At 44.5% G+C, this 17,667-nt stretch overlaps 1 protein-coding gene across 6 annotated transcripts in view; it reads left to right on the top strand.

Moving 5' to 3' along the window:
* Positions 1-17,667, top strand: part of LOC127043240 (complement C4-like) — a 117,246-nt gene that overhangs the window by 96,643 nt on the left and 2,936 nt on the right. For all 6 annotated transcript variants that reach the window (XM_050937110.1, XM_050937111.1, XM_050937109.1 and 3 more), the window contains 6 exons: positions 53-127; positions 2,218-2,326; positions 5,398-5,487; positions 5,869-5,961; positions 8,360-8,443; positions 17,038-17,170. In XM_050937110.1, the coding sequence (XP_050793067.1) occupies positions 53-127; positions 2,218-2,326; positions 5,398-5,487; positions 5,869-5,961; positions 8,360-8,443; positions 17,038-17,170 (584 nt within the window). The remainder of the gene's footprint in view (positions 1-52; positions 128-2,217; positions 2,327-5,397; positions 5,488-5,868; positions 5,962-8,359; positions 8,444-17,037; positions 17,171-17,667) is intronic.

The raw sequence follows: 17,667 nt of genomic DNA, 5'->3' as shown, positions 1-17,667 counted from the left end.
AAGCCAAAACAGATTTTAAACCAAGGTAAAAATGATGTTTCTGTTTTTGTAGTTGGTAAAGTCTGCAGACCAATACATCGACCACTTTGAGTACAAAGAAGGAAAGGTTATGCTCTACTTTGGGGAGGTGAGTGAATCCTGTATGACTTTTACAACTTCCGTCAGGTGATGCTATAAAGAAGGGAGTATGTTCAGAGGCATATCTTTTAAATCTGTATATTGTTGGTACTGTTGCTCAGATCAATGTAGTTCACCCAGACACCGGACAACAGTGTACCATCATGAATTAATTAGAGGACATACCCATTCTTTTCCAAAAGTACCTTTAGGCCTTTGTAATACTCAGAAAGGTTAATACCATGTTCTAGACCAGGACTTTGGAACAAAGTCACAGAGTCCCTAATGAATCCATTCAAGCCAGAGCAATTGCTAACATTTGTGAGGCCCCAGGGCCTGAATCCTGCAAAGCAATTATGCATGTGCATAACTTCAGGCATGAGAGTAATTCCATTACAGACAGTGTGTTTGCATGTGTGTAAAGTTAAATATGTGCTTTGCTGGATCAGGGCCCATGATAAGATGTCCTCAAATTATCTGCCTTCTGGGTATCTACAATGCCCCTGACATCCCTGTGGCATCACTTCACATGGTGACTGCTTCCTTCAGCCATTTGAGATGCTTCACATCCTTAAGTGACACTCAAGCATAGATGTTACTCGCAGGTAATTTACACAGAAGGCAGCAGCAAGAAAAGAAATAATTAAGGACAAAGGATATGTTAGATATGTTAGTACTGCTATGGCTGACAAAGTGATTGTGTTTATGTGGGGATCATAAATAAATGTAACAGTATGTAAATTAACTGTAATGGGGTCAGCACCCACCTCTCGTGCATGCCCCCTTTTCTCTGGTTGATAATGCCTGCAAACACGGTTCTTTTCACTGCAGGGTGGGGCACCCACCTTTTGTGGATGGCCCCCTTTCTCTCAGTTAGGTATGAGCCTGCTTTTGGTTTTTTGTTCTTTCAGTGGGGTGGCACCCACCTCTCGCAAGCACCACCTGTCCCCCAGCCAGTGGTTCTCTCACCTGGTCTTCAGCAGCCTGGCCCTCTGGCCGAGCTGCACATGCTAGCCCCACTTCTGGGATATACAGTCCTGAGTTCTTATCACAGCCCTGGTTTGGGGCTGTAGCTCTTCGGCTTCTTCCCAGAGGCACTGCTTTCTTCAGACACCCAGCTGTGGCCCATCTCGGTACCTTCAGCTGGTGCCCATTTCAGCAGCCCTCCCTGGGCTCAGTCTGCTACCAGACCAGCAGGGCACATCTCGGTGCCCTTGTCTGGTCTGGCCAGGTCTTGTGCTCAGTCCTCCGGGCTCAGCCTGCCCCCACTGACTTTTTGACAGCTCTGCTGCTACTCTATCCAGCCAGCCAGTCTTTGGCAGCCTTCACGGGGCTCAGTTCTGTCTGGTGAACTGTCCGCAGTCCAGCCACGCACCTGGTCCTCCCTCCTCGAACGCCACACAGCCACTGAAGGCTCTGCTGTGCTGCTTGCCTTTCATTGGACCCTTATTTAGTGGCTCTCGCAGCCCTTCTGGTTGGTCGCTCTTCTGCAGCCACTCTAGGCTGCCTAGACTAGAGGACTTCTCATAGTTCTATTCTGGGAAAGGGTGATGCAGGACTGCAAGGCCTCCAGCAGGGGGCCTTGGGACCTAGTCTACCCTGCCGCAGGCCCTATGCAGTTACATACTTAACATGGATCTAAAGCTGTCCCTTAGTTCTATAAAATAACCAGTGCATATTGGCACAGGACACTGGGATGTTAGGGCCTGATTCAGGAAAGCCTTTAAGCCTCCATTCCTGTTCAGGATGACTTCAGTGGGACTTAAGCACATGCTTAAAATAAAGCAAGTGCTCTGATGATTAGGGATACTTCCCTGAGTGAGGATCTCAGAAAGAGAAGACCATCGATGCTGTACATAGCCAATAAACCTGCTTATTCTTTAATAGCAAGTCTTTAGCATATTGATTCAAAGCTCCCAATAACCTGGGAAAGAACAACCTTATGCATTTTTGGCTGAAACAGACAGTTAATTCATCCATTCTGTCAGAAAAAAAGTGTTCAGCAGAACCAACACTACAGGCACGAATAAATTGTGGAGTGGTTGGAGAGCATGAATTATCTTTTTGTAATAAATGTTTGTGTTTGCTTTTTTTCTACAGCTCAGTAATGGATCCGAACCTGACTGTGTGTCATTTGGGGCTAAGCAAATCAATCCCATGGGTCTAGTACAGCCAGCAAACGCCATCATTTATGATTTTTACAACCCTGGTAAGCTGACCCAGTAGTACAGAAAAAATAAACATGAAACTATTTAGAAAGGGCAAGATGCCAAGATTGAATTTTCCCCTTCTGTCCGTTGAGAGGAAACCCTAGTATATTGGAATTTGATGAGTGAATCAACATTTTTCTAACAGTGCTTAATGAAAAGACTCCCCTCTGAATAATGACTGGTAATGTCACAGCGAGAGCACACTTTAACAGAGACCTTCTCAAGAAGTGATCTCCTAGTTTGCATTGATTGCAGGGGACTGAAAATACCTAATTGTACTTGTATGAGGTTTTTAAATGAACTTTTCATGCTTGTGTAAAATTAATCTCCATAGATCACAGAGCCATAGGTGCCAACTCCATGGGTGCTCCACGGGAAAAAAATTAGTGGGTGCTCTGCTCCCACCGGCAGCCAAACTCCCCTCACCCACCACCCCCCTCCTCCTCCAGGAGGGGAGGAGAAGCAGGAACATGGCGCACTCAAGGGAGGAGGCGGGGAAGAGGTAGGGCCAGGGTGGGGATTTGTGGAAGGAGTTGGAATAGGGGCAGGGAGGAGCAGAGTTGGGGCGGGGACTTTGGGAGAGGGTTTTGAATGGGGGTGGGGAAGGGGCGGGAAGACACAGAGCTGGGTGGGGCATCTGGAAGGGGTGGAGTGGGATGGGTGCAGCGGGGGGGAGTCAAGCACCCATGGCAAAGAGGGGAAGTTGGCGCCTATGCATAGAGCATGAGCAGCAGTAGACCAAGCTTCCCTAAATTTGTCTCTGGGATCAACTCTAAGGACAAAGGCCCTGGTTCTCAAAGGTATTTAGGTGCCTAACTCAATACATTAAATGGAAGTTAGACATCTAAATGTCTTGAGGATCTGGGCCAAAAAGACTAGTTCAGTCTCTATGTTGATTCAAACCTTGACCTCTGATGGTACTGTTAGCACAGTGATCAAGTAGTGCCATACATGGTGGTGGTATTTGTAGTGTGGATCGTTATCAACTAGAAAATGTTTAATTGATGAATTTGCATCAGAACTTTTATTTTTCAAGAAACAGTAGATGTTTTACATAATGTTTTCTCCTTTAAGCTTTCCATTGTGGATCTGTCCACCACTGAGCTTTGTTTATTAGACCAGTGCTTCTCAAAATGGTGGTGGTCTGCGAGCCATTGGCTGCCAGTCCTTGGCGAGTTTCCTCATAGGAACGTCAAATAGGTTTATAATATGGCACTGGTCCCTGGCACATTGGAAAAAAAAATTGCTGGTCCTCCACATCAGATAGCTTGAGAAGCACTGTATTAGACCATCTCTTTTCCTTTACAACATCCAACCGACAAACCAGCTAAGTACTCCAAAGCCTAGGCTTCTTAGAAGAAGTCCTTTATAGAAAGGAGACACTTCAACTGCAAAATATCATGAGTTTTCCAGTAGAACCTAGAGTCCCCAATCAGGATCGGAGCCTTGTAATGCTAGGCATTCTACAGACACAGACACAGTAAAAGTATTTCATTTATACTTTTTGATTTCTAGAAATGGAACCAAGTTGCAAAATTAAGATCTATCTACAGATTTCAAAGTTTTAGGGGGAAATGAGGTGTTTCAGTTTTTGGTATGGTCTATTCTAAAGCTAGGTGCTAGTTGCAAAATCCAAATCCAGAAGAATTTAGAAACTTCAGCACTGTTTGAATCTGGGGCTTTGGTTGGGATCATATATAGCAGCTTTCTATACACTATAGAAAGATATGGTGCATTTCTTATTCCCATCTAAATATCAGAGATTTCATTTTAACTGCTAAAATAAAGGAGCCCGGGGGTGAGGAAGAAGAATATTGGGAATTGTAGCAATACGCAGACAGAAACTAGATTAAATTACACTTGCTTGACTCTATGACTGATATTTGGAGTGATCAGATTTATGAGCCAAAATACAACTGAAGTTCTGATTAAACCAGGATAAAGCTAAATAGTCAGTGTATGGTACTTGATGGGTGAGAAATAAAAGAGAGACTATTCAAAGAAAGTGAGAGGTGGCTGTGCTCTCTGTGTAAACATCATCAAACCAGAGTGAAGATAGTGCCTCTCAAGTTATGTCTACACTGCAAATGAAGTCGTGACTGAAGCCTGGTAGGCACACCAACACTAGCTTTCATCTAGCTAGCATGAATAACAATAGTAGTGAAGACATAGAGGCATGGTTCTAGCAACCTCAATACATTCCCAGAGCCCCCAACAGGCTTTTACTCAAGGGACTAGCCTGTTTTACCACATCACTGGTATTGTAACCTGTGTTAGCTAGATTAAAGGTAGCATAGGTTTCCCTCCCTGTGCTACAGTCACACCTTCATTTGTGGTGTGGACATGCTCTGAGAGTCAATGGCCTCCTCAGACCAATATAATATAGGGAACAAAGTTGTTGCTATCTTCTCTGTAAATGCCATGGCAGTGAACTGTATTTGCAAAAGAAAGATACCCTGATGTGAGGTTGCTCAAAGTCCCACTCCTTGTGGGACTTAAAAGCAGTAAGGTTATTAAGTTCTATTTTTCTTCTCTCTTCAGACTGCCCCTGCTAGCAGATGAGGATAGCAGAGAACAGGCAAACTTCAGACCTCTAAAGTGCAAGCAACCACTTGGAGCCCAGTCTAAACCCCCATCCTGAGATGTTTAGATTCTGACCTTCCCCACCTGCCATAATTCTGAGCACAATGAAAACATTGGGCTAGACCAATTTACACTATCTGGCCCAGAGATAGAAAGATGGCTTATAGGACAAAGGTCCTTAATAGACATTATTTAAAACTTGTAAATTAGTGTTGACTGTGTCCCTTTTTAAACAGATGTTTTACGTGATGAAACAAACCAAATAAACAGGTTTAAAATTAAACACATTGTTCAGCTGGAATCCAAACAATGAGTTTCCATCAATATTATAGAGTTAAGGGATTGCAGTTGCTCATTCAGGTTGCACAGAAGAACCTTCAGTGCACTGGGGGCATTCGGTTGCAAAGGTGAACTGCAACTCTGCCCATTGCTGCCTTTTCCAATTTAGGCTGCTTGAGAATTAAATTATTTTGTTTCCTTTCTTTAGGGAGAAAATGCAGTGTATTTTACAGTGCACCCAGACAGAGTGCCATGTTATCAAAACTGTGCCATGCAGAGGTTTGCCAGTGTGCTGAAGGTAAGGTATTGATAAATGTGATTGAATCAGTTCCAGATGAATTCATTCCTTCATAGCAGCCAGCTGTTCATTTTAAGGCCGGAAGGGACAATTATGATCATCTAGTCTGACATGCAAAACACAGGCCATAGAACCTCACCTAGTAGTATCTGCACCAAGACCATAACTTCTGTTTGAAAGTTAGTCAGTCTTCATTTAAAGTTTCAATATGATAAAAAATTTCATCACATCCCTGGGTACATGTTCCAATGGTTAGTTACCTGCAGTGTTAAAAAATTGTGCCTTATTTCAAGTCTGAATTTGTCTAGTTTCAGCTTCCGATCATTTGTTTCTCTTAGGATAGAGTGGGACTGTTGAATATATTTAAATTGTTCAATCTAGGTCCCTGTCCACAAAGAAGAATGACTTTCAGTAAAGCCATTGCAGCGGATACACGGGAAAGCTTTGCATGCTACCACTCTGTTGTAGACTATGGTAAGGCATGAAAGATGTTTGTCAATGTCTTTTAAACTTGGTGTTTCTCTGTGTGAACCTTTTGCCAGGTGCAGCCAGCAGCAACCAGGAGTGGGTTTCAATATCTAGTGTTCCTTTCCATCAGTACAACACAGAACTGGCTTGAGCCCCCACCCAGGATCCTGGGAAAATTACACACCACCCATGGTGCCTCTGAGAGGCAATACTTCCCCACTTGGAAGCACAGAGGCTGAGTGTAGAAAAGAAATGTTTAATAAAAGGAGGGAAGTGACTCAGTGTTAATTTGAGAAAACACCTCAAACGGGTTTATAAACCTAAACCCTGAGCAAAAGACTGACCCCAAGTAAGTTAGGTAGTGTCCTATTCACCTCAGGTTCTTAAGTCCAGCAACCCAAAAGTCCCTTTCACTTACCTAATCTGTCTTTGCACCCCACTCACAGTTGCTTTTCTTGGTCAGTGCAGACCCAGAATTCAGAGGTGCATCTGCAGAGTTCACCTCCCACCCTGTGTGGAGGAGGGGAGTAAAGGCACCTTACTCACTCCACTACTCAGGAACTCACACGCTGCCCATCTCTGCCAGACACCCTGCGGCCAGCTGCCCTTCTGGCCACACCTTTTTGCCAGCCTCTCTGTGAGCCACTCACCAGTTGCTCCCAACAACTGCTCCTGCTGGCGACCTGTTCACCGCACCTCTCTGCCACCCACCCTGCTGGCTGCGCCTCTCTAGCTCACCAGCGACTCATTTGCCAGCCAATTGTCAGTCATCTTCTGCTGCCATCTGCCTCTCTGCTGTGACCGCTGCACATCAGTCTCTTAGCAATTGTCAGCTCTTTGTAGGCTGTTCAGAAACACTGCCCCATCTCAAGTGATTTCAGCTCTGACTGAGCATTTAAAATAACAAAGAGGCTCTTAATGTAATCTATTTAGTTCTTTTTTTGAACAATCGGGGTAACAGGTTAAACCACTCCAGGAAGGACCCTTGGGGAAGGGGCCACATCTCCAGACTGGGAAGAATGTCCCCACCCCTCTACTTTTACAGGGCTCTGGCATTCAAGCTCCTGGCTTAATGAGGTGTTTTCAGCTGAGGGTGACCCCCTCATTTGGGACAGGTTAAGCACAGCCCTGTTTCCCTATATTCCTACAATAATTACAACTTTGGTAACAGCATTTCACTACCCCTGCATTCAGTACTAAAGTGATTTGTAACCCAACACCAGCCAAAGTTGATCATTTTGAGCAATACAGCTCTATCTGCTGGATATCTAAGCTGAGTAAAAACAGTTTGCTCTAGAAGTCTCTCCCCTTCCCAGCTAGCTGTCAGGGGAGAATTCATTCAGTTCATTTTGACCCTTATATCTATAGTGGTAAATTCTCTCTATAATGAACCTCCCCTAAACTGAGCAGAGTGACTGCTTGGAGTCTGTCTGGGATGGGGAGATGAGTGGGTATTAGGGCAGTCATTCTGGACAGGGAAGAGAAAAGGAGAGGTTTCCAAGGAATTCATCTGGGCTGGGGAGAAGGGCAGTGAGTGGATGATGAGAAGTCTGGCTGAGTGAGGGGTTGGGGCTTAAGAAAGAATGCATACCAGTATGTTACTCTGGTTCAGAGAAGACCAGTGGCACTGGAACCTCTGACCTTATAGTCCCTGGTGTTAGGTAATAATAATAAGGCCCATTTCTTATATAGCAATTTTCATCAGTAGATCTCTAATAGCTTCACACTCTATAACCTATTTTCCTCAAAACACCCCAGCAAGGTAGGGAAGTGCTGTGCAGATAGGCACAGAGAGGCTGCATGACTTGCCCAAGGCCACCCAAAACATCCATGAGTAGGGAATTGAACCTTGATCTCCCATAGCCTAACCTAATGCCTCAGCCACCAAACTATCCCTCTCTTCTGGTTGGAAATGGGATAGCAAACAGTAGGTGACTCCTTCTAGCATTTCCTTCCTTCCCAAACCTGCTGAGCCAGCTAAATACCTCTTCATGTGTTTGGCTGGCTGGCTCCTCTCTAGGGTATGCAGGGTGCAAGAGATACTGGAGGAAGAATCTGGCTCAGCAGCTTTAGTGGTGTGCACATGAATGCAGTGGTAGGACAAAGACAGGCCTTTCCCAGTGCAGCAGTCCAGGAAACCTACTAATATAGTCTGGTCTATCTCCCAGTGGGAGGATAATGTCACATTTGGAAGAGGGGGTTCAACCCCACAAACTCCTATTTGGTGTCTGCCTTGACAAGTACATACTTTACCAGCTGTCTTTCAGATTTCCAGCTCTCTCATGTACCACTTGATAGCACACCTGCCTCCGTGCTGGAAACCACTTAAAGTGTATTTGATTTTCTTTTCTGTACTCTATTTAATATTTGCATCCGTCCTCATACAAATACTATCCTGTTGCAGCGTATAATGTAGAGATCCTGGGGATGACCCAGAAGAATGCTTTTGATTATTATGAGACCAAAATCCAAAGAATCCTAAAAGTCGGTAAGTATAAACTTTGCATTCATTTACGGCAAAATCTGGCCTTCTGCTAGGAAAGTAATTTTTTCTACCAAACTGGTGGCATTCTAAGGACAATAATACTCATTCAATAGTTCCATTTTCTATCTTTTAACAGAAATGCCCAGGCCGTTGTACTAGAGAGCTAATGAAAAATCTGTTTGTTTTAAAGGCAGGATTGAGATAGACATTTGCTAGTAATTAGGTACAACCATACTAACAATGGGTGAACAGGAACAGGTTTCAAGTTGGAATTCAGTTTAGAGTAATCACCCCAAATCGGAATAGTTATACAGGCCATCCAAACCTCTCTGAGTCTGTAAAGTAAAGCTGGGAATCTTATGAAAGCAGGACTGGACTTCCACTCCTGTTCCAGCTAGGAATACCCAGAGGCCTGCCTTTCTCATGCTGTTTCAGCACATTGTCAGCTCCAATCCCAGTGGGAGACAAACATGGTGAAAATAGATCTAAACATTTTAGAGCCTCCAAAAGCTTTGGTTCAAATGAACCAGCGAATCTTTCCAGAAGACTGAAGGAATAAAATGCTGCCCCCTAGGAGCAGTACATATTCCCTTTCAGGGAGAGAAGTCCAGTGGAGAGTTTTATGATTAGATATTTTCACACACGTCTTGCATACCAGTTTGTGTCTTTGAAGGGAAGACACTGGTCTTTTCTTTTCTTGGTGGACAGGATTTGTTACTTACTGGATTTTACCAGCTAAGAAGAAGGTGGTTTTGTTTTACAGATAGTGGCTCAAATATTTCTCAAAGTTTCTAAATCCTCGTTTAGTGTGATAGAGTTGAATTGTATTGGGTTAGAGAATGGTTAGACCTATCTGGTCCAGGTTAAGGTTTCCTGTCTTTTGAAAGCTTCTCTCAGATTCAGTTGATCATTCTCATGTTATAGTATGAGAACTCTCCACAGTATTTGCTGCTCAGAGCCAATGGATGGATTATGAAGTCCAGTTAGCTGGTGAACTAGACAGAGTAGCCCTTCAAGCTTGGATTTTGTATCTGTGATGACAGAAGAGAAGACGATTGTCTTTTCTTCCATTGCTGCAGTGGAGCAGTCCTGCAGAAGACTTTGTGCTAATGGTGGGTGGGTTCAAAGCAGGTTTTGTGCACCACCATTCCAGTCCCCTGCCTACACACTTCCATTTACCTACTTCATCAGTAAACCAGGACAGTCTTCACAGTAGTTGTGGGGGGAGAGGGTGGATAATATCCTAGGGGAAGTTCAGCCCTTGTGGACATCAGTTAGTTGTAGTAGCTTGTCAACCTCTTGGTCTTGTAGCTGGGAGGTTTGCCTTCCCAGAGCAAACTGAAAAACATAAAAGTTCCAAAAACTTTCATGGTCACTCCTGCCTTGATGGTTCATTCCCCTGATGAGATGGAATGAAGGCACTCATCTTTGCCTGAATGAGCAGTAGCCACACCTGGATGAGCAGAACTTTTGTTATGTGCCCAGTGGATCAGTTTTTGGCAGATGATCAGGTCCTGGGTGTGTGGGTCCAGAGAGAGCTTATGTGAACTCAGTGGTTTCCAAGTGCAGCAGGTAGAATAATGCAGTCCTTGGCATTGTCTATATGAAGGGTGAGGATGCTAGGAACAGTGTTAATTCTAGGAAATCTGCAGAGTCTTAGCCAGAAAGTCCATAGACTGCAAGGTTCTCTTTGCTCTTATTCTCCCAGCCTATTATGGTGATTTCTCAGATAGTTACAATCCCCCCATGGATTTGAACACTTATCAGACTACAGCATGAGTCATACAGTTACCTACAAGCCATAAGAATTTAAAAAACTGATGGCAATTTAACTACAATGGGCCTGAGGCAAAATGACATAGTTGCTCAAGTAAGCAAGCCCAATCCATCTTTGTTTTCCTTTGCATTCCTAGCTGTAAGGGAAATTGGGTCCACTATGTGGCATACATGCCCTACAAGTCTTGTACTACACAACAAATCTGCAGCACTTGCTGTATTACTCAAGGGAGTAATGCCCATGTAGGAGAGCATATATTACTGAACGGCTTTTTTCTTTGGATTTGAAATAGTGTATGTAAAATTGATGTAAGTTTAAACTAGTGAATAAATAAAATTTTCTTAGAGTTGGGCTTCAAGGGTTAATATTGTTTTACGACACACTGAAATCCTATTAGCTTTGAAATATTCAACTTTAGGATTAGGTTTTGTATAGGATAGTTCAGTGGTTAGAATATTGACCTGCTAAACCCAGGGTAGTGAGTTAAATCCTTGAGGGGGCCATTTAGGGATCTGGGGCAAAAATCTGTCTGGGGATTGGTCCTGCTTTGAGCAGGGGGTTAAACTAGATGACCTCCCAAGGTCCCTTCCAACCCTGATATTCTATATCCAGAACTTTTCACACTCCAGATATCCCATAATACTTTATAGTGCAGAGACTGTAAGAAGCCAGGAGTCACTATGAGCACAGCAATATCTTGTAAACAGTTTGAGATGGCTTTTAATTGTTGTTAAGATTTGTATATGTGCCATAGTTATGCCTGCTATTTTGCATTGTATTCAGAAGGGGAATTTGGCCAGCACAGTGGCGCTATCTGCTCTTTTCAGAACATGTCATGAGACCTCAAAATTCCATCTGAAATGTTGCTAGAAGCAGGTAGAAGTGACCTTACTTTTATGTCCTACCCAAGTAGTAAAACAGTGCAGCACCACTACCCGTAATGCACTGCTGTGTTAGTATTTTTGTGTTCTGTCATTCTAGTCACTCTTGTATCTGGGCACCTTCTCTCTCCCCCTAGAGGTAGGTTCTTAACCCCAGCAATGAACTCAAGCCCAAGTCCTGACGTAATATTGAAATCCATGACTTTCTGGCCCAGAACTAGAATAAGATCATCTGACCCATTTTCACACAGAGATTAGTCTGTTTGCCAGAAGTTGGGAATGAGCAACAGGGGATGGATCACTTGATCATTACCTGTTCTGTTCATTCCCTCTGGGGGCATCTGGCATTGGCCGCTGTCGGAAGACAGGATACTGGGCTAGATGGACCTTTGGTCTGACCCAGTATGGCCGTTCTTATGTTCTTATTATGATCCCTGTTATGTCTGGGAAATGAATGTCTTATGTGGTTTTCAACCTTCTTTCATTTACGGACCCCTACAAAATTTTGAATGGAGGTGCAGATCCCTTTGGAAATCTTAGACACAGTCTGCAGGTCCCCATGGGTCCACAAACCACAGGTTGAAAACCACAATCATATTAGGATGCATTATTGTAGGGCAGGTCAGCAGCACTGGAGATGTAGATTTTCTGATTCTGCCTGCTACACTAAGCACTGAAACACCAATGCCAGCATTCTCTCTGTAGCTAACATCACCAATGTTGAGGTGAAGATTATGAAACATCAACTTCGCTGGGCTGGTCATTGTGTATGGATGACTGATACTAGTATTCTGAAGCAAGTCCTCTTTTCTCAACTTAATCATGGCATGAGGACTTGCAGGGCACTGAGGAAACATTACAAAGACACCCTGAAAGTATCTTAAGAAGAGAGGCATTGACCCCATGATCTGGGTTGAGCTGGCTAGCAATAGACTGCGATAGTGCCACATCATACATCAATCCTCAGCCCGTTTTGAAGAGAATCACCTAGCTCAAAAAGCTGAGAAGGAAGGAGCATGTATAGCATCCTGGCCAGCAGCTGTGCTCTCTCCAGGAAGATACCAGTCACATATGTGGGAGAACCTGTAGAGCATGGATTGGACTCCTCAACCATCTCAAGTCTCATCAATGACTTTTCCCCCTGGCAGATGACATCCTCATATCGAGGGATAGCCGATGACAACCATTAGGTTTGCGTGCTTTGAAGAATGAATGTGAGCTTAAACCATTTTAAATAAATGACTACTTTGGTTTTTCAAAGAGACAAAGTGGATGAGATCATATATTTTACTGGACCAATTCCTGTTGGCGAAAGAGACAAACATTTGAGCTTCACAGAGCTCTTCTTCAGATCTGGGAAAGGTACTCAGGCTTGGTCTATACTAGAAAATTTGATTGGTTTAACTATGTCAGTCAGGGGTGTGGAAAAGCCACACCACTGAGTGAGGTAGTTAAGCTGACCTAGGTCCCTGTGTAGATGGCACTAGGTAGACATACGATTTCTTCCGTCGACCTAGCTACCACCTCTTAGGGATCTAGATTACCTATGCCAACAAGAATCCCTTCCATTGGCATAGGTAGGGTTTACACTGAAGTCACAGCTAAATACAAGGTGAAACAGATTGTTAAGCACAGAGAGTTAACACATGTTGCAAGAAACGCTTCAAAATGAAGTGGCCAGTGAACACCTCTGCAGTCATAGGACAAAGGTGAGTTAGTGGATTGTAATGAGCCATAAAACCAGTGTCTTTGTTTTTTAAAGGCTTTTCTTCCTAAATCTCTTCATCTTTATACAATTTAAATAAAGCTTCAGATAGGTTTTAAAAGCTGTATATCAAAGCAACAATAGACTTTTAGTATCTTTATTAATGTTTGTTATTGACCTAGGTCTGAGTAGTGGCTCTCTGCTCTAAATTGTGGCCCTTCAAGGTAACTGTGTTAAGAAGAAAATTTGTGGTTGATTATGAATGGAAAATGGGTCCCTGACCCGACCCTGAGAGTTTTAAACCGGAGGGTTTGAACCAGGCCCACCAATTTCTCCCCGCAGCTGCTTCCCGCTGCTTTCCTTGGATGTAAGCCGGCTGTGCTCTGTGAAGCTGCCATCCTTTCTCCCATTCACCAGCAGCAGAGGGCTGGGAGGAGAGAATAGCTCTGGGTTTTCCATTGCCTGCCTCTCAGCTGGGCGGTAGGACCCCCAGTAAGAGCAGTACCAGAGCCTAAGGGAGCACCCAACAAAGGAGGACAACCTTCCCCCAGAAATGTGGCCAGGAGAAGGGGAATAAAAGAGAAGAAACTGAGACCCAGTTCCAGAGTTCTCAGGCCCATCCCTCATGCAGGTTACAGGGGACTATTCTAACTGGTGTCAGGTAACACCTCTCCTCCTCTAGGGACCACACATCACCTGAGGATAGTAGAGCACAGCACACTGCAGCCACTCACCATCCCCGCTGCTCTCCGGTTGTGGTGAGGGAGGCATGGGAACTATCCCTGCCTGATCTGTGCCTGCTGGGGAGTTCCTTATTCCAGAGGATTCCACAGCAATGTCCAAAAGAAGCAGAATTTTTGAATAATATGTCAGCTGTAAGGATGACCTGAGGGTATGTCTATACAGCAAAGAAAAACCTGTGACTGGCTCATGCCAGCTGATTCAGGTCACAGGACTCGGGCTGCGGTAGGGTTGCCAATATTGTAATATTTAAAAACCGGGCTCTCCATCACCAGTGCTGGAAACTCCCCTGCCCTGCCTCTTCTCCCGAGGCCCCACACTTGCCCTGCCTCTTTCCCTCTCCCCTCATCATTCACTGCTTTTTCCCTCTTGCTCCTCGCTCCCCTCTGCCTGGGTCGGGAGGGACTCACCTGCAGAACTGGGCCTGGAAGCTGCAGCCACCCAACGCAGGTAGGACGTGGCCCCGGGTGAGTAGGGGTTGGTGGTGGTGATGACCTGACATCTGCCCGTCTCCCTCACCCACAGTAACTGGACTTTGGGTGTCTGGTCAGTAGATCTGTCTGGACACTGTCAGGTCCCCTTTTTGACTGGACTTTCCAGTTGAAAACCGGGCATCTAGCCACACTAAGCTGTAGAGCTGTTTCATTGCTGGGTAGGCTTCAACCTGGGGCTGAAGTCCAAGCTCTAGGACCCTTCCATCCCACAGGGCCCTAGAGTCTTGGGTCCAGCCTGAGCCTGGAAGTCCACACAGCAATGAAACAGCCCTGCAGCTCAAGTCACCTGGCACGGGCCAGCTGTGGGTTTTTCTTTGCTGTGTAGACATTCCCTGAGTGGCCTCACAGATCTAGGTATTTGTAGGCGACTGGACTAAATAACCCATCCAAGTCCCTTCCAGTTCTACATTTCTATGATTCTATGGCCCCCATCAGCATATCTGAGCACCTAAAAGGAAGCATAGTCCCTGCACAAAGAACTTCGTCTAAATATTGACATGTTCCCATGGCTTATTTGCTCCCAGTAATGTATAGAACTATTTGCTTTGCCCTTTTTATGAAGAAGATGGTTGCTTCTTTTATCTGGAAAGGAAAGATTTACAGTCTAGTACAGTTCTTCTGTCTGTGAGAAGCTCCTGCATGGCAGGAAGCATTGTCTAGTAGTTAGAACAAAGATCTGGTATTCTGGACTCCATTCCCAGCATTTGTCTTTGACTTTCCTTGTGTTGTTGAGTAAATTATTCATCTTCTATGCACCTCAGTTTGCCCATCTGTAAAATAGGCATAGCAGTCATGAACTATCTCTCTGGGGTGAGTGCAAATGAACTGATTATTTGAAATCACTTTGTGGTACTTCAGGAAGCAAGATGTTCCCTGTCAAGGTGTGATTATAGCCTTTACTTTGCCTGGTAGTGAATGCAGTAGTTAGTAAAGCAAAACCATTTCCAAGTGGCCCATGATGCCAGCCTCCATCATTCACTGGTTACACTTTCAAACAAGCATCTTTGCGCTTTTTGCCAGTGTTGCCCCTCATTCTTGAGAGAAGCTTCCAGCGAACATCTGCAAAGCTATCTCATTCTCCTTAAAATTCCTCTTTGCTGTGATGCCTGCAATAAACTTGACAATGACAATAACTGTGCAAAGACCACTGCCTATCACGCTGACCAATATTGTTTCATTTCCTTTGACTTTCATTGTCCAGCTGTGTGCATCTATCTTGTCTTATACTAAGAGTATGTCTACATTAGAGCTGGAAGTTGTAATTCCAGCTTCAGCAGACATACCAGCACTAGCAATAAGTGAGGTAATGTGCTAAATAGGGACCGGTAGCTGTGGCAGCATGAGTGGTGAGAAGGGCTCGCTGCCCTGAGCACGTATGTATGGTCTCAGATGGGGTGGTACTTGGGATGTTCACACCACTGCAGCTACACTTTGCATTTTTATTGCACCAGCTTGGTTAGAGCTAGCTTGTGTCTGTGAGCTGGAGTTCACATCTATCAGCTCTAGGGTGACCAGACATCCCGATAAAATAGGGACTGTCCTGATTTTGAGGAGTTTGTCCGGCGTCCCTACCAGAGTACAGTCGGGATGCCATTTGTCCCAATATTTTGTTTCCTGGTCTTCGGCAGCAATTCGGTGGAGAGTCCTTCAGTCGCAGATGGTCTTCGGCAGTATTTTGGTGGCGGGTGCTTCTGTCTTTGGCTGCAAGGTTTATTATCTCGCACAGAAATACCTCCAAAGGCCATCCGCGACTGAACGGCTCTCCACCGAATTGCCTCCGAACTCCTGGACGAGTTAGTTTTAAAAAAAAAAAAAAGCCCCCCCACCCCCACCCCATGGCGGTCCAGATATTTTCCCCTTAACATCTGGTCACTCTGATCAGCTCCAGTGTAAACGCACCTTAAGAGAAATTCCAGCTGAAATTTTTCAGCTAGCTCCATTGGGAAACTAGGTTTTGGAACAAAGCACTGCGTCTGATCTGTGGGATCCTAGATTTCCTGGTTTGCCAGTAGAACAGAGAGCTGTAGAAATTGATAGATTTAAGTATTCTAATGGAGTCTACTGCAACTGAGACTAAGTAATTTAGCAAACGCTAGGCAGACAAAGTCAATATTAGTGTTGGAAACTTAAGCTTTATTTCTTAATTGTTTTGGGAGGTGCGAGTGGATAAGTGCTCAGGGTTGAGGAGTCAGTAACAGTTTATTGCATTTCATTATTAGATTTCCACATAAAATCCCTCACCATGTATGTGCAGTGGTGACAAATGGAATGCAATGGTGACAGATATCCTATGTGCCTGAGGATAAAGTGAGCACTGTCAAATATTTATTAGTAGCAATCAACCCTGATAGTGTTCAGTGCTTTAAGAGGTGGTTAATAAAATGCTAGGACAAAAAAATCTGTTTCAGATTTGAAGAGTATGTGATAAGAGATAGACCTGGGGTTCCCAAGCTTTTTGCTGGCATAACCTCATTTTAATGAAGTCTTTCTGTCCAGAACACTAGACTGCCTAGAGGACACCATTTCAAAGAGCAGATGGCATCCTCCACACAGAGTGACTTCACACGTACCTTATGTGTGAGATCATGCTGCATAGAGGATGCGGTACATGGGAGGTCACACTATGTGGCACAAAATGGTGGCCTATGCACAATAGGGATAGCAGCACTCCCAGCTGCTGATGGTGTGACCGCAGTTGGGGTGCTGACCCACAATTTGGGAACTGCTGGGCTAGACCCTCCAGTGCCCTACAGCCTGTGTGTCATTTACACCAGTGTCGAGTGGCTTTAAAAAGCTACTAAAAGTGAATGGAAATGATGTACACTTGCTTGGCAATGGTGTACATGACTCCATGGAGTGCAAGATACTGGACAATCTGTCCCTAAATGTTTATTTTACTGTCAAAAAAACATAGTTCTTACTGTGAACACTACAGACTTTTTCTCTTTACTAGTATCAGACAGAAGTGGTTTATGGCGCTTGCTTTGTTTCCACAATAGCTGGTGATGAAACCATCCAGATAGGTGATCTCCGACAGTTTTTAAAGCATTCATCTTGCGAATTAAAGGTGGAGGCTGGCAAACAATACCTTCTGATGGGGAGAGATGGGCAAACCGTTGACTGCAACAACAAGTAAGTAAAGTGCCTCCTTTATAAGCAATAGTGACTGATGTTGCAAGGTCTATCAACAGATACTGAACTGTGAAGCGACCTGTGAGTCAGATGTGCCAAGATCTATTATCTTCCAGGGAAGTCTGAAACTGAGTACTTTTTTTATTAGAATGCTCTTTTTTTAAAGGATTGAGCCAAATTTTGAGGCCCTTATTCAGGCACTGATTATGCTGCCCTCGTCCATCTGCAAAATATGCAGTGGCACAGGTAAAATGGTCATTGCACTGTAACATGCAGCTGCTTGACCCAAGCAGGTAACTGCCCAGTTACCTATTCTGCATGCACAGCTGCATGTTTGCATGCATAATTACCTGCCTGTGCTGAGTATATGGGGACAGAGCAACTCTCAAAATCAAGGCCTCTTCCATTGCATGAAGTAGGAGTTTGCCTCAGGAAGGACTGAGTAAAATCTGTGGGCCCAGTTCCAGGACAACTTGTAGCCTGATCCAAAGCTAATT

Source organism: Gopherus flavomarginatus, chromosome 1 (assembly GCF_025201925.1).
Source record: "Gopherus flavomarginatus isolate rGopFla2 chromosome 1, rGopFla2.mat.asm, whole genome shotgun sequence".
Classification (NCBI taxonomy): domain Eukaryota; kingdom Metazoa; phylum Chordata; order Testudines; family Testudinidae; genus Gopherus; species Gopherus flavomarginatus.
The sequence above is the reverse complement of the archived record's forward strand: the minus strand, read 5'-3'. Positions and strand labels throughout refer to the sequence as shown.